The sequence below is a fragment of the Dipodomys spectabilis genome, unplaced genomic scaffold (assembly GCF_019054845.1).
Source record: "Dipodomys spectabilis isolate Male_0828 unplaced genomic scaffold, ASM1905484v1 ptg000107l, whole genome shotgun sequence".
Classification (NCBI taxonomy): Eukaryota; Metazoa; Chordata; class Mammalia; order Rodentia; family Heteromyidae; genus Dipodomys; species Dipodomys spectabilis.
Genome location: NW_024870784.1, coordinates 3,941,252 through 3,967,868, shown reverse-complemented (window position 1 = coordinate 3,967,868; position 26,617 = coordinate 3,941,252). Strand labels below are relative to the sequence as shown.

Sequence of the window (26,617 nt, the reverse complement as noted above, 5' to 3'; positions counted from 1 at the left end):
TGCTTTCTCTACTTATTGTGTGAGTGTTGTTGTGGGTATCTGTGCCTGTCTGTGCAGTGAGTATTTACAGAGGACCCGCTATGGGCCAGGGGTGTGTTGTAAGTGCCCATGTCCTCATTAGCTGCTTTACTACAGACGTGTCTGCTCCAGCAACATCTGCCTCTGTCAGAAGGAGTGACTCTCCATGCAGGCCCTTGCAGTGAACCCTGAAGATGAGGTGACAGGAACAGGCTAGGCCCGGAGTCTGTGGCTCATTGTGCTCAAGATGACAGTGCAGAAGTTGTTTCTTTCCTATGTTCTCTGAAGTTCACAGTGGCCAATTCATCAACACAGAAATGAGTCCAGTGAAACCCAGACAGCCCAGAGGAAAAAGACAGGTGGGGTTCCCTCACAGGCTGCTTACAGTTTCATATCTTAGTCCACAAACTTCCCTGTGATTTGGATGAGTTACTGAATTTCCATCTTTCCAAATTTGAGAAGTGAGGCAGAGCGTTAGAGCAGCTTCCTCAGTCTCTGTGCCGAAATTGAGACTCTGGGTCTTCTGGAGTGATTGCATGCTGCATGGAGACTGGTTTCTGGTGTGAATGCTTCTGGTGGCCCGGGTTATCTGAATCCCAGAACACTAATCCCAGAACACTAATCCCAGAACACCAACAACCCGAGTCCTCCCAAACTCCTCGCCCCTTCCAATACATCTAATCCAAGTCGCGGTAAAAATCTAAATAGTGGAAAGAAACATGGCTTTGGCAATCAGGACATTTGGTAAAGTCAAATTGATCATTAAACGAATGGATCATTGGGAGAACTGATCCATGGTCACTGAAGTTTTATCAGGTGCTTTTTCTGCATCTGCTGAAAAAACCAATGCAGTGTATTGTATCAATCCATTTCTACATTCTGGGAGAAATGGATGATCGTAATGTTTGTACATAAAATTGAGCACCTTAAATTCAGTTGACTAGCATTTTAGTTATGGCTTAACTATGTTTAAGAATGTATTTTTGAAAAAAATGTTTTTGGCAGTAAGGGCTTGAACTCAGGCCTTTGTGCTGGCTATGAAGACATTCTACCACTCAGCCACACCTCCAGCCTCTTAAATGCCTGCTTTATTTTCTTTTGTTGCTGTTAATTTTATTTGAAACGATTGAGTGTTAATGTTGCAGGTCCACTAGAATCATGAAATGGGTACACCAGCTTCCTTCCTTCTTTCTGTATATTGTGACACATAGTGTTTTTCACAGTTCCAGGTGGCAGCTCTTCTGAATGCCACTTAATCTCGGTTTACTTAAGCCACTGAAGTATTTTTATAAACCTTGTCCTAATTAACCTTTGAAATTAAAAATAAAGTCCCTCTCTAGCTTCTTTGTTTTTCTTTTTTCCAGTGAGTGACCTAAATTAACTATCTGGTTAACTTCTAATGAATATTTATTTGCTCACTTATGTGACATTTATTTAGACTTATTGGGCATGTGCTCTGCATGGGATGCTATCCAAGGCCCCGGGGGAGAAGGGAATGGTAGGGACCCTGCCCTCGGAGCTTCCAGAAGGGAGGTGGAGCTTGTCCACAGCCAGCTACAACCTGTACCTTGCTCCATGAAAGGAATGTTTTGGACTATTTGTCTCTCAAGGAATTGTTGTTTTACATATTGAGCTGTAAAGAAGAAAGTAGGTCCCCTAAATTTCTAATTTCAGGTAAGAATACAATGATTCATTAAACAGTTGTAAAATTCAGACAATATGTTTCACAATGTATATGGCACCCAAACTGAAGTCTGTTTCTGTACTATCTTAGTCTGTTTTCCACTGCTATATGAAGCACCTGGGACTGAGTAATTAATAATGAATAAATGTGGAGACTGATTAGCTTTGGAGACTGGGAAGTCTAGGAGCATGGTACTTGGCAGAGGATGCGGCCAGCGGTGAGACAGAGCCTTCCACTTTGGTCTCTCCTCCTCTTTTTATAAAGCCACTAATTCTGTCATGGGGGCCCCACCTGCCTGACCTCCTCTAATCCTGATCACCTCCCAAAGGCCCAACCTCCAAATACCATCACCAGATGGATTCAGGATCAAGTTTCCAACACGAGAACTTTGGGGAGACATTCAAACCATAACAGGCAGCTTGTGTTGGAGAACCTATGGATGGTTACTGTCCTCATTCGCTTCCATCTGGAAGGTATTAAAGTGTAAAAGCACGCGCGTCCTGGGGGGCTCCATCCTAATGCTTGGTAACTGCGCCGTGGTTGTCTTAGCAGCCGCGGTGGGGGTGGGGTGCTCATTCATTTCACCTTATCTGCTCTCTATCTCATCCATTCTCTTTCTTCGAAGCACAGGGCAATTTGTGGTTACCATGCTTGGTGTTGCTATAAAGAAACTGAAGGCTCCTGGTTTCTGAACTACTAACGGGGTATCTTTGCCAGAGGCCAAAGTGAAGTTTATCACAAGCCTTATAACTCTAGTCTGACTCATTCCCTAGGCAACCTCATAGTCCTCTCCGGCCTCCATGACGGTAGTGGCCCCAGGCCTGTGAGCTCCGCCTTTCCCTTCTGCTACACACTGCCCAGGTCTGTGCAGCATGCATCTCACACTTGCCACATCCAACCCGCCAAGTAAATGGGGTGGCTGGTGTAGTTCAGGTCTGGACAGCAATTTTCAGACCTCTGCTGTCCTCCCCCGTGGCCCCCTGAGCTGGCTGAACACACACAGCCCTCCCCCGGAGCCTCCCGTGTGGCACATCTTCCATTCTAACGGGAGAGAGTCTGTTGAAATGGTTGTTTTGGAACAGTTGTTTTTCTGTGGGAACTTCTTACTGCTGTGGGGCCCTGGATGAAAAACTCCAGTTCTCTGAGTTAGTCAGCTAGACATGAGGGTTGTAGGTAGTAGCTCCCATCTGGTAGCACTGTCCTGAACAGTAGTTGAAATAACAGACAGGCTTCGCATAAGGCTGGTATAATAAGGTCAGTGGATAGTGATCCTCCTTTTCTTCTTCCTCATTAGTTCAGTGATCACCATTTCTGCAAAACCAAGATGGTCAAGTGTCGGTTACTCCCCAGGGTTCCCTGGCCACTTCTGTTCTGACCACCCCAGTGAACAGTTGAAGCAGGTGGCAGCTGTCCCTTGTCACACAGAAGCCAAAGTGAGTAAGCACTCCTGCATGTGACAGAAGAAAAGGCTGCTTGTCTCCAGGGACTCAGCTCCTGGGGCCGCAAGGCCGCCGCTGGTGATTGAAGCAGAGTCCCCTGGCAGGCTGCACTGAGGGACTTGGGGACCCCTGCTGAGTTTATGTCTTGCTGTCTCTCATGCACCTGCCAACCACTCTCTTCCTGGTTAAAAGTCACTCCATTCTAATCTGCCATTTTTCTTTCTTTCCTTCCTTTTTCTTTTATTATACCCATACTTCTTCCTTTTTTTTTTTTTTTTGTACCTGTCGTAGCGCTTGAACTCAGTGCATGGGTGCTGTCCCTTAGGTTTTCCATTCAGAGCTAACACTCTTACTACTTGAACCATACCTCATTTCTAGCTTTCTGCTGGTTAATTGAAGATAAGAGTCTCAGGACTTTCCTGCCTGGGCTGGCTTTGAACCTCAGTCCTCAGATCTCAGCCTCTTGAGTAGCTAGGATTACAGCAGGTGAGAGGGAGCCACCAGTGCCTGGTTCTATCTTTCCTTCTGCAAAGAATGCTTTTGCAGGTGTAGGACAGGAGCGGGGACTCAAGTGGGGGGGGGGCTGAGCAAAGGGAGAGTGAGGGGTGGATGCACTTTATGTGAGAATGCATGAGAACACAGTAATGAAGCCCATTTGTGGCTTCTTAAAGGGGATGGGGGAGGAAATAAAGTAATAGAGGGGCAAATCTGGTCAGTTACACGCATGTCTGAACATGCCTTTTTTGTATAATATATGCTAACTTTTAAATTAGAAAGTTTTGGGGGATGGGGCATGGACACCTAGTTCTGCATGGCCCTCAACAGGCCTCTGCAAACCACACAGTGCACAGGACCCCGAGGCACCTTTGTGAGAACCACCATCTTACAAGGTATGCAGGCCTGCCCCTGGCCCGGCGCCTGCCTGTCCATCTATTTGTCTGTCACTCCCTATTTCTCTCACACGGTAAAACCCATCTAGGGTAGGTTATATTTAATGGGGTGAGAAAAATCCGCCGGGTAAGAGAGAAGTTGCAGGTGAGGTCAAGCTGCCTGCTCCCCAGAGTGGATGACTCTCTTCTCTGGCCCCACAGAAAAGGAGTACACAAGAGCTCTTTTTATGTTTGATGTATTGCTTTAAAAAAAAAAAAACAACAACTATGGGTGTTTTTTTGTGTTTTTGGTTCATACCTCTTGGCTGGCCCAGCAGGAATTTGGCAGTTGGCTGATCTGCTTCTCAAAAATGCTGAAAGCTGCGTGGTTAGGAGTCACGCGAAGATGAGATGTGTAGGCAAGTGCTGCCTTGGGCTCCCTTCCCCGGGCCAGGCAGGGTCGAGGGTCTCCATGTGCTAGGGGCGTCTATCTGTGCTGGACGTCAGTAGTGCATGTGCAGGTTCTGTTCATGGTTCTTGCTCATTGGTGTGTCGCTGAATTTTTATCATCAAGACTTTCTGGGTAAACTATGGCAGAGTGTGTATAGATTGTGTTCTGGACAAGTCTATACATTGCTTTCTTTTTCCTTTTTATTATGATTCATGTTCCTCAAAATCTCTGTCTGAGACGTGGTATTTAACCTGTTGTAAGTACAAGCCAGCTCAAACTGAGGCACACCCCCATTTATCATTTCCTGTCATTCTGTTTTCAAAGCACATCATCCAACACATCAGTTCTTGGCTTTAAAAGGAATCAGAAGCCATACCAGTGCCAGATCAACAGAGAGACGTAGGCTTGAGGAAATTCTGCTGATTTCAAGATTGGTAAATTGGGGAGAACACCAAACGCCATCTCCTCTGCCAGAAACTCATGTATCCTATGGGCTGCTGGGCATGGCTCCCTGCCCCCCCTCCACAGTGGGATAGCCATGGACTCCCTGACCCTCCTCCAGTGCGGGTGCCACTCATTGCCAGATCCTAGCAGGGCAGACTGGAGACCATTCTGCCATCTGCAACCTTCCCTGTAAGTGAGGAGCGATGGCATACCCTGAGAAGGACTGGTGAACATGTATTACCTTTGATTGTTTTGTGTCTTTAATATAAAGGTAACATGGGACCCAGCTTTGTCATCTTTGTGTTCTCACCTTTGCCCTACTCAATAGACAGAAACCATAATGCCCAAGATGGCCGAGAGTATAATGAAACCCATTTCTGTAAACTTGGCTCAAACCCTGGTGGAGGATAACGTTTTGAAAAATGTTATTTGGAAAAGCATTTTGGTAGTAGATACCAGAAGTCTTGGTGTCAAGACTAGGATTCTTGCTCCCAGTAACGGACCCTATTACCATTCTAGTAATTAGAATATTACTTCTAATGACCATGCTTGTAATCCTAGCTACTCAGGATAATGAGATCTGAGAATCAGAGTTCAGAGTCAACCAGGGCAAAAAAGTTCATGACACTCCTATCTCCAGTCTACCAAAAAGCCAGAAGGAGTGGTGTAGCTCAAGTGATAGGGTACCAGTCTTAAGCAAAATAAGTCAAGTTAGAGTGTAATGCCCTGAGTTCAAGTCCCAGGGCCAGTGCCAAAAAAAGAAAGAAAAAAAGAAAGAAAAAGGAAAAGATATTAAAGAATATTACTAGTAATCTATTAAAGAATAATTAAAGAATATTATTAAATATTATTAAAGAATAATTCTAGTAATCTGCCCTTAAGAAATGATCAGATATGTGGAAAACTCATTCTGAGAGAGATTTACAGCTATGTTTGTTGTATGTTCTCCATCTATAGAATGATCATAGGCACAGAAATGCTCAGATCTATTAAAGTAAAAGGCAGGTTACATGAACAGTTAATAGATTAAGATCTTAAAACATGTTTATGAAAAAGGCCCAGGAAAATATTCGGAGTGACAATAGTCATGTGAGGATGTGTGGTGAATCTTTGCCAGACTGTCTGCAGCATGGTTGCTCTCAGAATTTCAGAAACTAATAAGTAAAATGTCCTACGTAGTCCTGGCCATGGTTAAGGAAAACATTTCTCTTAACTAAGTTAATGACAGATTATGTTAACATTTCCTAGTTGATAGGTATAAACAGAATTTTAAGGGAAATGTTAATTTACTGATAGAACAAGCTTGAATTCCTATTTTGATGCAATTTAAACTAATTAGATATATTTATGAAAAATAAGACTACATGTGTTCACTAGTTCCGACTACAGTTCTCTGGCTTGCTGAGTTCATTGTTTGTGACATTAGATAAACGATATGGAGAGTACTTGTCTAGGAGCAGACCTCACAGGGCCTGTGGAGCAGTGGGAGGGGTCTTTTACTGTGTTTTCTTATAGGGTAATCAAGGTACTCAGTTGCTAGAGAGAGGGACTCTCATGTCCACTAGAACTTTCCTAAAGATCATTTTTCTGAGTTGATGCCCTGGCTCACACCTGTAATCCTGGCTAATCAGGAAGCTGAGACCTGAGGATAGAGGTTAAAGCCAGCCTAGGCAGGAACATCCATGAGACTCTTATTGCCAATTTGCCAGCAAAAAGCCAGAAGTAGGGCTGTGGCTTAAATGATAGAGTGCTATTGTTGAACAAAAACTAAACTCAAGGATAATGCCCAGGCCCTAAGTTTAAACCCCAGAACCTGCAGGAACAGAAGAAGAATGTGTTTCTAGCTGAGTGTTGTTGTGTACCTCTAGAATCCCAGTATATAGGAGGCCAAGGCAGAGGCTCATGAGTTCAAGACCAGCCTAGGCTACATAGTAAGTTCAAGGCTAGTCTGAACTACCAAAGAAAAACAGAAAAAAAATTATCCCCCTCTCACCTCAAACAGGGCATCTTACAAAAACAGCAAATTCTAACCACTGGCAGTTCAGAGCTCTGCCACATGACCCCCCCCCCCCCCATTATTCATCTTTACCAAAGAAGTTATTCATCCTCACTACAAGTTTCTCTTGAGCTTTTTAAATGTCAGGATCATTCTAATAACACACTCCTTTTATATAAAAACCTCCAAGTGTAATGGAGAGCTTCCCTTCCAGACCTTGCCCAGGGTCCCTCCCCCTCCCCCTCTCCCCACCCCTTACAGATCTGGACTGCCCTACGAACTTTCATCTTCCTCTTTGCATTTTAATGCTTATCGTAAAAAGCATTATGAGACTCTGGTCCAGGCACTTCCATTTTTGAGCAAGCATGCCCAGCAGTTTTGACTGTTAGAATGCTAAGCTCTGCTTTCTGTTCTCGGCTTTATGAGGGTCATTCGGTGGGCCAGCATGATACGTAGGTCCCCAAGTGTGTCCGTACCCAAAGGCCACCTGGGTGGCAGCCGTCCCTCTGCTGACTGTGGTGTACTCAGCACTTGCTCTGCTCCTGTGCGGGCCCTGGGAGCCTGGCACACAGTGTAGGAGGTGGCTGTGCCCCCTTGGTGCTGACAGTGGCGTGAGTTCCTTGAGAACATTCTGTAGGACATTTTACCAAGCAGAGAGTGCGGAGCACAGCGGGCCTGCACAGAATGGCTTCAGTGAGGTGCACTGCCTTTGCATGTGCAGTGGTGGCACAGAGTTTTCTAGAAGCTTGAGGGCGTTGAGTGAATCTTACAATCTGGAAATAGAATGAACACTTAAGCAAACTTGCCAGCCCGTAGGGGTGCGGGAGAGGGGCTGAGGAAATCAGAAGCAGCCTGCAGTGCCTCCCCAGAGAGTGCTAGCCGCCTCCTGCCGCGTGCGTGTGTGCACGGCCATGCTCAGCCTGGACAGCGGCCAGGTGTGCACAGCGTGTGGGGCAGTGGGTGGCTTTCCCAGTGCCTTCACACACCCATTCTCAGTTCTTCAGAGCCTTGCAAAGGAAAGGGAAGCCAGGCCTCCTCCAGACTGTCCTTGTATGTAGGACAGCTCCTCAGACTTGCAGGATGTGGGTCTGGTGTAAAATGGCCTTGCCTGGATACACGCGCTGCCCTTCCCCTTAAGGTGGTCCCACCCGTACCCAGTGGGCCTGTCCACTTGACAGTTGAAGGAAAACTCAGCCTCAGCTGAGCGCCACATGCCCTGCAGGGCTGCGTACTGGGGACCCATGTGTTCCGGACCCTGGGCTGAGCCCAGGCAGGTAACCCCCCGGGTGTCCAGTAAAATACTTGCATGGGGTTGTCTGTGATAGCTGTCGTAAGGAGGGGCTCCCCGAAACCTCAGTCCCTCACTAGTAGAGAGGGTGTATCTACCAAACACAGCTACCTGCCTGCCAGGTTCCCACCTCAGGCTCCACCGGCACCTGCAGTGGAGCCTCCACTGCCCACCTGTGTGACGCGCGTGCTGCACATGCGCGCACACGTACATGCAGCTCATGGATAGGTCAGAAGCCCATATTCTAGTGGTTTCTTTGGTTATTTCTTTACACCAGTAAGTTTCACCTTTGTAAGGAGCTAATGTCATGTTGTATGTAGATAGAATTGTTACCTACAAATCATACTTTCTTTTCATGTGTATTTACATCTCTGGGTGTAATTAGGGGATTGCCCAGTCTTGGCCACCCCATTAAAGGGAGCTGTCATTGTCCAGACTCTCACGCCTCTTGTCCCTTCTCAAGTGGTCCACCAGGCCTTGTGTAGCTCATGATCCCTGCCCTGGTTTGGTTATTCACTGAGGAAGCAATGTGGGTTGCAGTCTCTCTGGAGCTAATGTGGCATTTGACTAACAGGGACCCAGTAAATTAATAGTTGCTATTTTTTAAATGGCACTCTGTTCTCCATTGGTTTGGGATAACCTTCTTTTTCCCATTTTTTTTTTTAGGGGGGAAAAAAACAAAGCAAAGAAAATGCATGGAAAAGATTTATGGATTTGATTGGGGGGGAGGGGAAATGAAACCTCTCATAATAGTTTTTAAATTAAATTTCGTACCAGTCCAAATCCTTTCCCCCCACCCCTTCCTCTGATACTCCCTGGCCCATTAAAGCCCAGGATCCTGATGGTCTTCGCAGGGAAGTGATTTACTGGAATAAAGACGTCCTTTAAGTTTTACATTTTGGAACCTTCCCAGTGTGTCTGAACCTGGGTTTCAGATTTTACTGGCATTCTGTTGGCAAGGCGGCCTTCGGAGCCCTTCCTTATTTGAGCTTGTTTCCTCACACCTTTGGCAGTATGGTACTGTGTTTTTTAAGTTAAAAAAAAGAAAAAGAAAAAGTTTAAATTAAAAAAAGCACATACAAGTATATACAGGAGATTGATTGTAAGACGTCAGGCAGCATAAAAGGTCAGTAAGCACAAAAATAACAAGGGAGACGAGCTTCCTTGTAAAGGGCAGGATGGAGACAGGACGGGTCTAGGTCAGGGTGCCCCCTCCCACCATGGGTCCAGCACCATGGACCATGAAGCGCAGCACCTCAGCCACTGGGACCCAAGGCCGCAGGCCCAGCCGAGCAGAGGGGGAGAGCCTTACCCAGGAGAAGGCGGGCACCCAAAATGGAGGGGATGGCTCCAGAAGGAACCTCTGAAAAGCCAACAGAGAAAATAGTATCTCCCAGAGACCCAGAGTCGGGAGGGAGGTCTCTAGGAATGAACAAAGTCAGAACACCTATTGTCCTGGACCTGTTGGCCGGATATCCATATACACCAAGGAAGCCAATCAAGACAGAAGGCTCTCTATATTGTTAGGGAAGCCCTAGAGAATCCGCGATTAAACTGAAACAAGAGAGGGACTTAGTAATGGAGTGGAATATAAAATGTCCCACCAGCACTGAAGCCAGCTTCACAGGGGTAGAGAGATGGGCAAGGTGAAGTTGGCAAGGAGAAGATGGAAAATAATCATTCAAATGAAAATCTGCTATAGGATTGGAGTGAGACCCGGGCTTCGTTCATGGAGGCCATAAATGCAGCAGATCACAGGGCACAGCCCTGCATGGAAGAAAGAAGCCCCTTGTCCTGTTGAGCGAGGAGCTAAGCTGGTGCTAAGCTTCCTGGTGGCAAGCATGGCGCATTGGCTGCTCTGGCAGGGTGGGGCCGGAGGAGGGTTGTAGAGAGAGACTGAGAGGGAAGGAGGAAGGGTGATGGTCAGGACAGAAGGTGCTGGAAGCCAGCTGGGAAAGGAAGAAATTCTTCCTAGTAACTACCCGGAGCAGTGATAGTACTGAGACGGAAGTATGGACCAAGCCAGGCCCCTGGGAAGGTGGTATATCCCTTTCTGAAGGAAGAAACTTTTCACCCTCAAGCTGTTTTGTCCACCCAGTAATCTGTAGAGCCCTCCGCCCCACACACACACCTGTACCTAAGAAAACACCTTCTTTATGTAAATATGATGAGGAATTTTGACATGTTTGAAACAGAGCAGGGAAAATACCTAGGTAGATATACAAGGCAGAGTAAATGAACTTTGCCTCAAATATAGTGGCTTGTATGATTTTTGGACATTTAAGATGACTCTGTTTCAGTTATTTTTTTAAAAATTAAGGCGCGGTGGCTAACACCTGTAATCCTCACTACTCAGGAGGCTGATATGTGAGAGTTGCAGTTCAAAGCCAGCCCGGGCAGGAAAGTCCATGAGACTGTTCCGTTAACACCAGAAAACCAAAAGTGGAGCTGTGGCCCAAATGGACCAGATGGGCACTAGCCTTGAGCAAAAGAACTTAGGGACACCACCTAGTCCTTGAGTTCAAGCCCCAGAACTGACTAAAAAAAAGAAAAAGAAAAACAAGAAAAAACCCAGCTGGGCACCAGTAGCTAACACCTATAATCCCATCTATTTAGGAGGCTGAGATCTGAGGATTGGCATTTGCAGCTAGCTACTCTACCACTTGAGCCAAAGCTCTACTTCCAGCTTATTGCTGGATATAATTGGAGATAAGAGTCTTAGGGAGTTCCTGCCCAAGCTGGCTTTGAACTGAAATCTTCAGCTCCCAGACTCTTCTCCTCCCTCCTTGGCTCTGTTTCTTTTACTCCTGGGAAAGACTTGATGAGGGATGTTAGAGGATGAATGTCACTGGAAGTAGAGCAAGGCTGTCATCACTGAGAAAAAACAGAAGGAGAAGGAAGCAACAAAGAAAAGCACAGTTTGGGACTAGGTTGTACCCACAGGTTACAAAACACCAGGCATTAGCTGGGCCCGTAAGTGCATGGAAATGGAGATGCCAAGGACAGCCAGCCAGACTCACAGTGGGGCTGTGGAGGGGCCTTCTTCCCCAGGCTCCACAGGACCAGGGCACAGCTTCCCAGACAGGCTGGCCCAGGGTAAACCCTCCCCACAACCAGGACCTGCATGGCTGTGCCCTGTCCAGTCTGCAGGGATGACTCGCAGCTCCAGGAGAGCTTGTCATCCATGCCGGTGGTCCTCTCCCGACAGGAAAAGGTGATGTCACAAACCAGGGAGCCTGTGGGGGCACTTGACCTACTCAGAAGGAAAGTGGGCCGTAAACCAATCTCTGCTTAATGTGGTTTTCCTGATTATAAAGTGAGTGAAGATTCTAATGGTAATGGTGGAAATACTCAAGATTTCAGACAAAAGCAAAAAAGAAATAAAAATCACTTGGAATCATACTATCCAGAGATTAAAGAGATAATCTAAAGAAGAAATTGAAGTCATGTAATTCTAATTCTACTTTCTAGAGATAGCCATTGGTTATTTTGGGGTTTTTTTTGGGGGGGGGAGTTTGGGGAGAGGGCAGGTCCGGGCTTGAATCCACGGCCTAGGTGCTATCCCTGAGCCTCTTTTGTGCTCAAGGCTAGTGCTCTACTACTTGAGCCACAGTGCTACTTCCGGCTTTTTCTGAGTAGTTTATTAGAGATAAGAGTCTCATGGACTTTCCTACCTGGTCTGGCTTCAAACCTCAGATCTCAGCCTCCTAAGTAGATAGGATTACAGGCGTGAGCCACGGGTGCCTGCTATCACTGTTAATATATATCCTGGATGCTATAAATTTAAATTTTACTTCAAGGGAATCATACCATGATATTGTTTTTAAATCTTCCTTTGGAAAAAAAAAAAAAAGCAGTTGGGCGCTGGTGGCTCACACTTGTAATCCTAGCTATTCAGGAGGCTGAGATCTGAGTATGTTGGCTCAAAGCCAGACCAGGCAGGAAAGTCCGTGAGACTCTTATGTCCAGTAAGACCACCAGAAAACTAGAAGTGGCACTGTGGCTCAACAAGCCCACAATTGGAAAAAAAAAAAAAAAGCAAAGACCAATATAAGAATATCCATAGCTATATTTAATATCTCATTTTAATAGCTCCAAAATTTTTCTAATCATCAGAAATGTGTGGGTGTGGGTGTGGGTGTGTGTGTATACCAATATCAGGGCTTGAATATCCATGTATTTTTAATATAATGTCCATCTGTATATTTTTAAAAGTCCTAGGAAAAGATGTACTTTTAATATGAAAGGGGACTTATCTGAGTGATTTATTTCCCACTTTATAATTTTCTTTTCAAGTAATTCTTCTCCCCACAATAACTGCAGCTAATGTTTTGGCATATTACTTTGTTCCACATTTTGTCACATTACACTTTACACAGTGTTATTCTAAGTCATCGTTGGAATCGTGCTGTGCGTAGGGCCTTACATCCTAACTCAAGCACCTGCTGTTGTCGGTGGGCCTGGCCCACATGGCCCTCACCAGTGGCTGGAACATTTTTCATGCAGGGTGGTGACATTTTTCACCCCTCTACTGTGGACTGTTCAGGTTGTTTCTGGGCTTTCACAGTTTGTCGGTAATGCTAACAAGATTTGTGAACTTGAGTTAACTTGTTTCTATTCCTTGGGTTCAATTCTAGAAGGATTGGCACTGAATCAGAAAGTATAGCACTTGTAAGGCTGACATTCATATGAACAAACTGGTTTTAGGAATTTCCCTTTGTTATTAACAGTCTCCTGCTCATTAGTTATAATAAAACAAGGACTACAGCTGGTAGTGACTATTAGTTTCTGTCTAAAGCAAACCTTTTTGGCATTTTGCCTAAAAATAGTTATAAACAATTATTGCAAGTAATATATCGAAATATAATTTTGCCAGAAGATTAAAATAATTTTAAATTAAAAATGATCGATGGCATTGTAGAAAAATCTAAATAAGACAAAAGAAAGAAATCCTAATAGAGCCACCATTTTGTCAAATTTTTCTCACTCCCTTTTTTCTGTGCATTTTATATAGCTAGAATAAAAGTATTTATCACATGTTTCTTTGTTGGTTTGGGCATGCTGGGGCTTGAACAACAGGCGCTCTACTCTTTGAGCCGTGCCCCAGGCTTGGTATCTTGTATTTTATTTAGCATTTGATTGTAAGCATTTCTTCCATACTCCTGTGCAGTCTTCATTAACTGTCATTTGACTGATTACAAATTGTTCAATTGGCGTTGTTTACCACAATTCAGCTTACTATTCCTGTATTGAACAATTAGATCATTTCTAAGTTTCTGCTTCCCTAACCATGGTGAAGGTGAGCTATTTCAAATTCCCAAAGTCTCATTCAGTCAGGGTTCCTCTGGTTCCTCCTAAATTAGTCTTGATTATCAAAACTTCATCTTGGGCTGGGAATGTTGTTTAGTGGTAGAGTGCTCGCCTAGCATGCACAAAGCCTTGGGTTCAATTCCTCAGTATCACACAAACAGAAAAGGCCGGAAGTAGTGGTGCGTGGCTCAAGTGGTAGAATGCTAAGCAAAAGAAGCTCAGGGACAGTGCCCCATCCTTGAATTCAAGCTTGAGTTCAGGACTGGCAAAAAACAAAAAACAAGGGGCTGGGAAGGTAGCTTAGTGGTAGAGCGCTTGCCTTGCATGCCTGAGGCCCTGGGTTCGATTCCACAGCACCACATAAGCAAAAAGAAAAAAAGCTGGAAGTGGCACTGTGGCTCAGGTGGTAGAGCGCTAGCCTTGAGCTGAAGAGCTGAGGGACAGTGCCCAGGCCCAGAGTTCAGGCCCCACGACCAGACCCAAAACAAACAAACAAAAAACAAACAAAAAAACTTCATCTTAATGGCCTTGCAAAAACCAGCCTACTCCTGGCAGAGCACCCTAGGGTACCCCATGTCCTCAGTAACGGGACTGACTTGTCCGCAGAGCCATCCCCGCAGGGTTCCAGAAGTTTCAGCCTGAGAACTCAGACAGCACTTTCTTAAGTCCTGCTTTGATACAGCAATGAGTCCAGTCACAGACCTTTTATTCCACAGCCTGAGCCAGCCAAGAAGGAAAATACACAGGCAAGGAGTCATTACCAAATATTCTCCTTCTTTCCTTCCCTGCCTCCCTTCCTTCCCCCCTCTCTACTTGCTCTCTTTCCTTCCTTCCCTCTGCTCTGCTTCTTGTCTTTTTCCCTTTCCTTTCTTCCTTCTTTCCTTCCTCTACTTGCTCACCTTCCTTCCTTCCTTCCTTCTCTCTCTCCCTTCCTCCATACTTCATCTCTCCCTTTCTCTTTCTTCCTTCCCTTCTGTCTTTCTCTTTGTTTCTTTCTTTCTCCTCCTTCCTTCCTTCCTTCCCTCCCTCCCTCCCTCCCCTCTCTATCTCCTTTTTTTCTTTCCTTCCTTCTCCTAAGGAAAACAGAATTGACAATTTACAAATAGGGCTGTTGACAGGAGCCGTGTGGTTATCAGCATGCACGCAGGAACCTGGCAGCCTCAGGTTGTGTGAGTGAGCACTAGCTCTGTGCATGCCCCCCCCTTCCCCCCACTTCTCCAGCATTTCCACTTGGCCTAAAGGCTAGCTTCACTCCTCTGTCAATATGCCCTGCCTGTTCACTGCTGCCAAGCCTCTAGCACTTAAATGTGCCTGCTCCCTTCTCTTTGTTCTAGAAGCTTGTTTGGTTTTTCACCTACCCCTTTTTCCTGCACCCCCTCCCCTTTCTCCATCATCCCCACCCAATGTAGCATTTGACTTTCTACTGTCCACATGTTTATTTAAAGAACATCCCCTCTTGCCTCTACCCAGAGAGGCTGAGAGAATGTTAACCCCTTACATGGACAAAGAATCCTTCTTAGGGTTTTCTGCCCATCCTGCGTGAGCGAGGACGCTTTATGCCCGGAGGTTTCAGGCATGCCTCGTCTCAATGGGTCATTCATGATGTCCAAGAGAAACACTGGTGGGCTGTATTTCATGTGCAGTGGCAGCGGGGCCGCTCCTGGCTGGCCCGCCCTCAGTCCTGGGAAGGTCCCCCCACCCCCACCCCCGCAAGGCCCTGCCCCTCTCCAGTCAGGTGTCCTCAGGCTCCACCTCCCAAGTGTAGCTGCTGCATCCCAGTATGCAGGCCAGACCAGGCCAGGCAAGCAGAGCTGTGTGAGCCCAGGTGCAGGGGCCTGCTGCGTGCTTCTTTTCTCCACTTCTCATTTGAGTTGCAGCCATGTGTGCCTGGTTCCTGGAGCCTGCAGGAGCTCATGAGCATAGCTCAGAGCTAGCTTTCTTCAGGGCTCTGTCTCCTTGCAGGAGTGCTGGGAGCACTGGTTATTGCAAACTCTGCTCAGCCTGAATTCAGCTCTGCCCCATCCCTGCCCTACTGCTCCCTACCCTCAAGTAAAAAAGGAGCTTTTCCAAAGAGATTCTGCCAGCTGTTCTGAGAGATGGGCAAACCTGAGTTTTGCTGTTTGATATTCCCTGCCAGGAAGTACCTCTTCTCAGCACAGTGCTAGATCAGCAACTACTGGGAAGGTGAAGGAAAAAGAAAAACACTGAATATGGAGTTCAAATATGGAGAATCAGCCAGGTGCTGGTAGTTCACGGTTGTAATCCCAGCTACTCAGGAGGCTGAGATCTGAGGATCATTATTTGAAGCCAGCCTGGGGAGAGGGAGGGACGGTTGACTGAGAGACTCTATAAAGTAGACCTGTGGTTCAAGTGGTAGAGCTTTCGCCTTGAGCAAAAACAAAACAAGCGAGAGCATGAGGCCCTGAGCTCAAGCCCTAGCACCAAATCAATCAATAAAAATAAAATTTGGAGAATGGAGGTTGGAGGAAATTCTTATAAGGAATGAATTTTGTCTCTGTGGAGTTTCCCGATTTTCATTTTGGAAAAATAAAACACTAATATTGACTGTGACCTGTTTAGTGGTGACAGTATTCTTTCTGCCTGCTATTCTTTCTACTTTCTGCCTGTTTGTGTTCTTTTAAACAAAACAGTTTTAAAAGCAAAGTCAGAGTCTACAATGATCCAAGGTTCTCGTGAGTTCTCAGAAGGTGTGGATTTATTTACTACAGTTAAAACATAATTAGTTCTCAGGGGATAGTGGACCTTTTAAACAGCTTTATTACCACCGGATTGGTTTCCTGAATAATCAGAAACTTCTGCTAGGGTTGTAGACTAGTGTTTGAACAGAAAAGGCTCCGTAAGTAGAAACAAATGTCAGGAATTGCCTGTTGTCACTTGAAGACGGTACAATGTAGTAGCACAAGAGCCGAGAAAGAAGGGACAGAATATTCCAAAGGAAAGCTATCTGACCAGGTCTCAGTAAGCTGAACCGCAGCTCCTCACACACTTACTTGCCTTTAAGTGGTGTCTGCTTCTTCCCTTTGCAGTCCCAGGTCATTGTCCCTCCGGGCTGCACATCCTTGCCACCTGTTAAAACCCTGCCTGCCCTTCCTGGGGCACTGACTCACACCAACCCCACCGCCTTCTCTCTGAGCCCTTGGTCCCTCCTCATCATGGCCCTGTTCTGGCTGACCAGTTTTTCCCACCGTTCCTAGGTTGATGTTTGAGATGCCCCAGGAAATGGGTTTAATCGCCATTGCAGTCCGGCAGACCCAGGGCAAAGGTCAGTCGTCTTTTGTTATCTGCTGTTATTTTTCTTTCCCCAAATCTGTGATTCTAGTGGCCAAAGAGCCCGATGTCTGAGAGAGGGTAGCCTGAGAAGACTGAAGTTGGGAGCTTTTCTGCTTTCATGGCCTGCTGCTGAAACAGAGCCAACGGGAAGGAAGAACCTTGGGAAGAGCCGCGGGGAGAGCGCGGCGCCGCTCATACTCTTCTTGGTGTGAGCCACTCAGCATTTGCTGGTGATGGTTTCAGTGCCCAGTCTCTACATTCTCTCCTATGTCCTGGGCTTCGCAGCTTGAGACTAAGCCAGTTCTAGAGACATTTATTTCCCAGGAGGTCCTCTTGGAGGGGCTCCATGTATCTGTAGTGTCACTTGGAGGAGGCTCTTGTTGGCTGTTCCTTAGACTGCTTTGGAATTTACATGCAGAGGGGCATTGACAGTACCCATCACCAAGTGACCAGGGAGATGCCGAACGCTGCTCTGGGAGGTGACTTGGGCGCTTTCTTCCCAGGGCGGCGCTGGTGGTGATAGGGGTCAGAGGGAGCATTGTCACAGAGCCCTGCCAGTCCCTGCCCTCCCAAACCTCAGCAGATTCCAGGCCGCCCAAGAACTTCAGCTGGGAAACCCTAGTGGCTTCTCAGAAGCAGAGGAGTAAGGAGTCTCCTGTTTTCCTCTTCTTTCCCTTGAATCTAAGGAGGAAAAGAAGTATTGCATCAAACTCTGTGGTATTTGATATTGTAGATTAAAAAAAAAACTCTAAACAAACTTGGGTTCATTATACCTCTCCTGTTGTGTTGGTGTGGCTTCGGGTTTTAGGACAAACAACTCAGTGGGTGTCAGAGATCACTTTCTAAAAACAGCTCTGGAGGTAATATCCACAGACCATAGCAGATTTAAAACATGCAGCTCAGGATTTGGACACTTACAAGTGCATGAAGCCCCAGGTTCCATCTTTAACACCAAAAAAACATTTTTGGTGATACTTATAAGGTTTGAACTCAAGGGCTGTGATCTTGCCCTGCACTCTACCACTTGAGCCATACCTTCCACCTTTTTTCTTTATTCTTCAAATGAGGTCTTGCATTTGTGCCCAGACTTGCATGGATCCCGATCCCCCTTATTTACCCTTCCTGCATAGCTGGATAACAGATGTGCACTCATCATACCCAGCTTTTAGTGACTCAGATGAAGTCTCATCACCTTTTTGCCCAGGCCAGCTTTGAACTGAGATCTCTGCCATTCAGGTAACTAGGATTACAACAACTGCATCCAGCCCCTAGGTTTTTTTTTTTTTCTTCTTTTAAAGAAGAAAGATATGCAGGTCTGGTTGTCAGTATACTGTATACCCAGCACCCATTTTCCAGAATTTCCATTCCTGCCCCATTGATCATCTGCTGAGAATGGAACTTGAGATTTCATCAGCAAGGCACAAATACTGTGCCCACAGACACAGAGCGCTATACTAGCACGTTATGCTAGTCGCATTACGCTAGTCACGTTACTCTGTCATGTTACGCTAGTCACTCTAGTTATGCTAGCAACTTTTTCAGCCACAGAGCCTCAAATTTTAAAGCACCTTTCTATTTTTTAATTAGTCTCAGAATATTCAGAAATGTTACTAAGCCAGGGTAGACTCAAGCGCGATGGTTGTCCCATGGCCACTCTGACCCAGAGCACCTGGCTATGTTCCTGGGCTCCACCAGCAGCTTCCCAACAGGCCTGTGTTTCAGGGTGGGGGCCACACCTGGCTGAGCCATAACAGGCCTGTGTTTCAGGACGGGGACCGAACGCCTGGCTCAGTCCAGTAGGATGTGCCCTTTCTACTCTGCTGATCTCCATCCCGCTGAGGTCCCAGCTGGGGCAGAGGATTCCTTTTGTCCAGCACCTGATGTCTCTGGCTGTGGTGGAGGCAGTGCGGTCCATGCCCAAGTATCAGGTATGTACAGTACAGCCGGTTCCCTTTACAGGCCTTTCGGGCATGTGGAACGTGGCTTGTTATTTGGAGTGTATGTTTGCATCATTGGTGCATTCTTTGCATAAGTCAGCACCAAAACGATCTTGGGGTTTTGTTTTGTCTTGGTTTTGTTTTTTTTTTAATGTCACTACTGAAGCTTGAACTTAGTGCCTTGCATTCTTGCTAGGCTTTTTCCACTCAAGGCTGGTGCTCTGCCACGTGAGCGACACCTTCACTTAGGGCTTTTTGCTGGAGATAAGAGTCTCTTGGATTTGCGTGCACTTCATGGCCCAGATCTCAGCCTCCTGAATAGCTAGGATTACAGGCGTGAGTCACTGGCACCTGGTGGGTGAAAACATTTTTAAGCCTGAGAACAGGGTTAAATTCAATGTCTGTTTATTATCTTCATGGCTTTGACTTTTACCTTGAGCCTATCAGTTCATTCCCTGTGCATTCTCTGAGCTCCTGCTGTATGCAGAGGCTGTGCCAGGCGCGCGGACACAGGCTGGGAGGCAGGTGGGGAGCTTTGCACCCATGGTGCCCCGAAGCAGCGCCCAACACAGCTCCTGCCCTTCCCACATACAGTGGGTCTCACCATATGGAGTGACTTTTATTCTGATTTGCAGTTGTTTTGGAACAGAGCCCCACCGGCCCACATGGATCAGCTATCAGAAGGTTGACATAGATTCCATTGTGCAGGTTCCCATCTGTATGGCCTTTACTGGGTGCCAACTTGTCCTCAGCTGGATGTCGCCGTCAGTGCACAAATCAGGGCCTTTGAGCGCCTACCAGCAGCCCTGCTGCTCCTTAGGTCCTGGGCCTCCCTGCTGGGCCCCAAACCTTTCCCTTTCTCCACACATTCCTCTCTCTCTGCATCATTTTTAGGGTTAAATTCAGGGCCCTGTGCTGGTTAGGCACTTGACCCTTGCCATCCCTGGTCCCTTTACTTTTTAGTTTTATTTTCAGATAGGTTCTCATACTTTTGTCGAGTGCCTGAGACCTCAGTTCTCCTATCTCCGCCTCCTGAGAAGCTGGGATTATAGACATGCACCACCATTTCTAGATTCTCTCTCTGCATCGTGTGTGTTTGTATGCATCCTTTGAGGCCTAGCTCAAGTGCCCTTCCCTGATTTCCCCAGCTGAGCCTCTTCCCTCCCGCAGGATCTTAGTGCAGGTTGCTTTGAAGCAGAGCTGCATGTGCCCCATTCTGTTTCCCACAGTTCCCTTCAAAGAGAAGTTCTCTTTGAAGACAGGATTTCTTTTACATCCCCCCCACCCCAGCTACTGACTGCAGTTCTTTATACATCCAAGGATTGTAGCATCTGTTGGAATAAATGATTGAGGAAAGGAAAATGAAGTGCATAAGCTTCTTGCAGGGAGAGAACCCTGAGGGTCCTTGAACTTGATTGGAACTCCATGGGAGGTGGGGGGATACAGAGACAATTCATGTCCATCATTCACAAGGCCAGCATCTTCAGAATGTGATTTTGTTGATGAGAAACAAATGGGGACAAGGGAAAATGCTGAGTTTATGTTGCATTTGTTCTAGAATATGCCTCTTAACCTCCTAGCCCTATCAGGTACTTTAATATTAATTTGTCCCCCAAAAGTGATCAGCTCTCTGAAAAAAAGAGACAGGGTAAGGCCCATGTTCTGTTAGTTTTAGAGTATTCTGCTTGTCTTCCTTTTTGCTGGATGACTTCATCAGGCCTCTCTATGCCTTGATATTGCTTTATTAATGTATGGATTTTCTTTTAGGATATCAACTTACGATTAAAGTGGCCCAACGATATTTATTACAGTGACCTCATGAAGATTGGTGGAGTTCTGGTTAACTCAACACTCCTAGGAGAAACATTTTATATACTTATTGGTAAGTTTTTAAGCCTTTCCACACCAGCATTTTTTTTAGATTAATAAAGAACAAAAATTCAAATGGCGCATGCTCGCACGCACGCTTGCCTGCCCAGGCAGGTGATGTGCAGAGAGCCTTTCCTTTGAGTGGTCCAGGGTGATGTGTATGTGTAGAGGGCCTGATTGGCTGAAAGCCCTCCCCATGGTCCATATTTCCTGTCTGTGGCCATGGAAACACCAGATGGATACCTGCAAAAATAAGTATTTTTTTCTACCTTTCTCCCCTCCTGTTTTGATTCCAATCTGAAATGTGAAAATAAACAATAAGAAAGCTAATTTTAAAAACAGTTCTGCCACTGGCCTTGTATTTGTAGCCTGATCTTTGCAGCTTGAAAGATTGCCTTGTTGTAACCTTCCAGGCCTGTTCCAGGCTGACCGTGGCCAACCAAGGTGGGGTGAAGAATCCCATGCTTCCACTCAGCCCAGGCAGATCAGGCAAGGAATGATTCAGAGGCAGCTTGAGAGGTTCATGGGTTATTCAACAGCCAGCCTCCCCCAAATGCCACACAGTCTAATGGGAATTCAGAAATCAGGACCAGACAGAAAAACACTGCATGTGTTAGAAATGCCAGCTGAAGAACACAAGGCTCGTGCTTCCAGCGGTTTCCAACTGGCATGTGACTGGACCGGCTACCTTTCCCCTTTCCCTTTTCCTCTCTTTTTTTTTTTTTTTTAATCTTTCATGCTGGTAGTAGGGCTGGAACTCAGAGCTTGAGTGCTATCTCAGTCTTTTTGCTCAAGACTGGTGCTCTGCCACTTGATCCACAGCTTCACTTCTGGCTTTTTTGGTGGTTAATTGGGGATAAGAGTCTCACAGACTTCCTGCCCAGGCTGGCTTTGAACTGCAGTCCTCAGATCTCAGCCTCCTAAGTAGCTGGGATCACAGGCATGAGCCACCAATGCTCTGCCTATAACCAATATATTTTTTTAAAATCACGGCTATTTTTAAAAGTGTCTTCCCATTATATTTAAATGCTTCCCTTTATATACTGAAAATGATGAACACTTACAGAAAAACTGCGTTACCACATGACATCAGTTGTGACTTCTGCTGGGATTTTCTCCCTAGAGGAAGGGAAAACATGACAGCCTTGTAGCCTACTTCTTGCCGTCTTCCTGTCCTTGGTAAAGACACCTGAGTTTGGCCGGGGCCCCTCTGCCCACTGCAGAGGCCAGCCGTGCTCTGAGAAGGGTGATGGTAGTTACCAGCTCGGAGGAGCCCATGCACATGCTCCTCTGGCACACTTCTTACAGGCTGGCTTTTGAAACCTGAAAAAGCAAAACCGCACTGAATGCGTCCATCTTTTTACCAGCAGTGTCTCGTCAATACCCAGGGCTTCCAAGGAAAAAGTACTAGGAGATATATTCAGGAGATGTGCCAGGACACAATCTTTGAACCCAGAGTTTACCCATGAAGCCTTGGGTCAAATTCTGTGTCTTCAAGCTTGTGTTCTATCATTCCAGTAGGAGAAGAAACGAGATTGTGTTTTGTATCGGCTTAGGGCAGAGCTACAGTTCTTGGCTAGACCACAGGAGCAATCATTCAGAAACAACACTAGAGGTTCCATTGCATGTGGCTCTGTTTTTTTTTTTTTTTTTTTCTTCCAAATTGTTTGTGGGATGGTTGAGATGGCCCCTGCTTGAACAAGAATAATAGAGGAGGAGCGTAAAGGAAGGTATGTTACACTCTCAGTGGCCAGAAAGGAAGACAAGGAAACAGTAAGTTTATAATCAAAACTGGAACTTTAGGGCTGAGGATGTAGCTCGGTGGTAGAGCGCGATGCTGGGTACAATCCTCACCCCTCACCAACACCAGCAGCAGCAAGCTCTCGCTTCTCACAGGCTGTGAAGTTTGTGATACCTTGGAAGTATCAAGCTGCTCATTCTCTCACTTTTGTGTGTGTGTGTGCGCGCACAGGCTTTGGATTTAACGTGACCAACAGTAACCCTACCATCTGCATCAACGACCTTATCACAGAACACAACAAACAACATAAGACAGCACTGAAGCCCTTCAGAGCTGACTGTCTCATCGCTCGGGCTGTGACTATGCTGGAGAAACTGGTCCACACGTTTCAGGATGAAGGACCCCAGAGTGTTCTTCCCCTCTATTATAAGTACTGGTTGCACAGGTTGGTGCTTGCTTAGTCTTCATTCTTTTGAATTTCCTTTATTAATTTTTTACTTTCCTTTATTAAGTCAGTAGTTCAGTGTCTTAAAATGAGGGACTGAGGGATGGAGCACTGACCCTAAATATTGTGTGTGTGTGTGTGTGTGTGTGTGTGTGTGTGTGTGTTTGCACACGCCCTCGGGCTTTAACTCCACCTGAGTGCTGTCCGTGAGCTTTTTCGGTTAAGGCTGCCACTCTCCCATTTGAGCTATACCTCTACTTCCAGTTTTTTGGTGAATTGGAAATGAGAGTTTCACAGACTTTACTCCTTGGGCTGGCTTTCAAACTGCGATTTTCAGATCTCAGCCTTCTGAGTAGCTAGGATTACAGGTGTGAGCCACTGGTACCAGAGCACATAATTATTTTCACCTCCATGATGGAGAAGCCAAGTGGACACCATTAATGATGTTTCTGTCTCAAGGTTGCATTTTTAGAGGATGGTGATAGGACAGTGGTTCTGTAGGAGATTGTTCCTGTTCTCTGGAGACACATACTAAAATCTTTAATATTTAAATATTCAAAATATTTAATATTTAAAGTGTCAAGATAACTGCGAACGGTGGCACATACCTGTAATCCCAGCTATCCAGGAGGTGCAGACAGGCTCATGAGTTAGAGGTCTCAAAAACAAAATACAATTCTGGGTTCAATTCTCAGTACCGCAGAAAAAGAAAGGCAAAGTGAGAGTAGAAGCGGGGAAGAGAGGAGGGAGGGAGAAAGAATTTTGGAATCTGAAACATCTTTAAAAGATGGGGAAGTGGCAAGAAAGAATGCAAATAACGTATTATTTGGTGAGAGTTTCAATGAAGAGAATATGAAGTTTATTGTACTCTTTAAACTTATTTGTAGGTTTGAGCTGCTTATAAATCTACTTATCTACTTTGAACATTGTTAAGGATATAACTTTTCAGGTACATGTGAAAAATCTTCAAAGGAAAAAAACAGCAGGATCAGAATGAGTTCCCCTTGTGGTTCATGCAAAACAGCTTTCTTTTACAAGATAAAATATTCCCTTTCAACTCAGCCTACATACCCTCAGTCTCAGCTATAAACCTAGTGTAGTTTAGTTGTTATTAAAACAATTCTCTTAGATGGCACCTTTGGCTCGTGCCTGTAATCCTAGCTACTCAGAAGGCTGAGATCTGAGGATTGTGGTTTGAATACAGGCCAGGCAAGGAAGCCCAGGAAACTCTTATCTCCAATTAACCACCAAAAAGCCAGAAGTAGAGCTGTGGCTCAAGTAGTAGAGTACTAGCCTTGAGCAAAAAAGCTCGGGGACAGCACCCAAGTCCTGAGTTCAAACCCTACTGCTAGCACTAAAAAAAAAAACAAAAAACCAATTCCCATGAACCAGATGAGGTCCAGTGTCAGACTGGGCTGCACGTAATCTCAGGCCCTCTGTGTAAGGTAATCACTCAACTTCTTGTCCCCAGCCTTCCAGTGAGACATAACCAGTGACCCAGTGTTCTTGGTTTCCAGTGGTCAGCAAGTCCGGCTGGGGAGCACCGAGGGGCCACAGGTATCCATCGTGGGCCTCGATGATTCCGGGTTCCTACAGGTTCATCAGGAAGACGGCAGGATCATGACAGTGCACCCAGATGGCAACTCCTTCGACATGCTGAGAAACCTCATTGTGCCCAAGCAGCGGTAGCAGCAGCGCAAGCCTTCCACCCCAGCGCGGGTACAGGCTGCCTCCTCCAGGATGCTCCGGCTGGCTGGCTGTGAGCTCAGTGCGCTGCAGGCATTCTGCTTCTGCTCCCTCCCCAGCCGGACCGGAAAGCTCGCGGAGACCTGTGGATTTCTTCTCCTTCATGTCATTTATTTGTTAACTCTTTCTCTTCTTTTTTTCCCCTGGGCTTTTAGGTTTGTTTTATAGTTGTCACTTTATGGGGTGTTTGAAGATGGGTCTGGGTGGAAGACTGACAGGTAGATTTAGTTTAGGTAAAGTCAGTGAGACTTTAGGTATGAAACTGTTCTCCCCTTTGGGCTTGGATTTGTGTTTCTTGGGGGGAATTTTTTAATGGTGAAATCACAGGTGGAGGCCTTTACCCTGCCACACTGCTGAAAGAAAACAATCAAAAGATGGCCAGGCCAGCATGACGCACAGGCGCAGCATCGCCACTCGCGCGCATCCAGAGCGGCATCTTCCACCAGAGCATACCTACAGACAGGTGCTCAGGCCTTGTTTTCTTTGGGGGTTAATAAGGAGAAGAAAAAGGTGGACTTCTAAAGTCCGCTGAGGAAGTCGGACCACACAGCTAAGTGCCACAGAGCTGGGACTAGCCGGCGGGGCTGCGTGAGCTCAACGAGGAAATCCCTGCCTTCGGCATTATTCTAGGAGCCCTTCTTCCCATGTTCTGACTTACTGCATGTTCTGAGGAAATAGGCCTCATTCCAGACCCACACAGCCTCATGGGTATCTCCTGGAAGCAGGGATGGATGCTTGGCCCAAACACCGGCCATGCAAGGAAGGCAGCCTCAGCTCTCCATGCAAATGTAAGAGCCCCGCAAGACAGCACTGTGTGGAAGGAGCACACAGCACCATGCCGGCTCACGACGGCCCATCCACCACTATAGAGACAGATGATAGCCATAAGGGGTGCTATCAGTGTGAAGGGGTTCGTGTGCATGCTGTGTGTGTGTGTGTGTGTGTGTGCAATGTGTGACATCTGTGCCTGCGTGTGTGCATGTGAGTGCTGTGGGTGTGCAGTGTGTGGAGCGAGCTCGTGCTGTGTGTGGATGTGTGCATGTACTATGTGTGCACATGTATCAGTGTGCCTGTGTGCACACACCTGCATGTGTTTGTGTGCATGTGTGGCTTTACAAGAAGACGTTCAAAACCTGATGTGCTGGATGTCTCCGTGACAGAGCAAAGGAAGCCATTGCACAGGTGCGGTTGCCAGATTCGCGCTGCCTGCTCCGTGCAGCACATGCACGCTCACAGTGGTGCCCAGACACCCCAGCCTTGAGGCCTGAACTGCTGTACCCTCCTCGCACTGCTGGCCCCCGTGGCCCCTCTGCTCTGGACAGAATCTCCGCATTGAGAACTAGCCCCGCCTGGACCTACTGGGACTTACGTAGTTAGGCTAATTCTAGAAGTTTGTGGTTTTCAGCATGAAAATCTGTCCACCTTTTAGCCAGGCATGGAAAGCCCACAGGAAGAAAAAAAATAACATGTTCCATTAAGTACACCAACCGATACATGTTTTTAGAAATAGAACTTTAAAAGAACTTCAAAAGTCCCCCCCTTTTTTTTTTAATAAGGCCTTTTACATCTCCCTGTCTCCCCCCAAAATCCACTTTCTAAATGTCCAGGTCTTCGTATGGAATTATTGAAGTTTAAATAAGAGCCCACCACCCATCCCACCCAGAATTACAGAATGAGCTCCCCTTTGGGAGGTCTGCAGAAGGTCTTCAAGGCGAAGATGTCCAGGCTAATGTGGCAAGTTCCACTTCTCCAACTTTAAATAGAAGGCAAACCATCTCTCAGAGCCATTGTTTCTTTCTTTCTTTGGGGGGGTTATTTAATGGAAGACATGCCATGTTTTATTTTAAGCTGGAGGACTATTCTGGAAAATTCTGCTTTGGAGAAAAATGTTATCATTTGAATTCCCTTTCTGTAAACAAAAACGAAGGCAGTGTGGCTGTTTTGGAGTGGGTGGCGGTCCTGCGCAGTGGAGGCGCACTGAAGAGGCCTCACCTGGACCAGCACCCATTGTCACGAGGGAGACAGACTCCAGGCTGTGTGATACGTGACATTTCCTGGAAACCTGGATTCTCCTCACGTGAACCAAAGA

General features: G+C 46.4%; 1 protein-coding gene across 2 annotated transcripts in view; it reads left to right on the top strand.

Annotated features, from left to right (window-relative positions):
* The window catches only part of Hlcs (holocarboxylase synthetase), a 156,755-nt gene extending 131,247 nt beyond the window's left edge, over positions 1-25,508 (top strand). For both annotated transcript variants that reach the window (XM_042687373.1, XM_042687372.1), the window contains exons 7-11: positions 16,715-16,782; positions 18,558-18,718; positions 20,495-20,609; positions 22,569-22,782; positions 24,300-25,508. In XM_042687373.1, coding sequence (XP_042543307.1) covers positions 16,715-16,782; positions 18,558-18,718; positions 20,495-20,609; positions 22,569-22,782; positions 24,300-24,471 — 730 coding nt within the window. In that variant the 3' untranslated portion in view covers positions 24,472-25,508. The remainder of the gene's footprint in view (positions 1-16,714; positions 16,783-18,557; positions 18,719-20,494; positions 20,610-22,568; positions 22,783-24,299) is intronic.
* Positions 25,509-26,617: the final 1,109 nt, after the last annotated feature.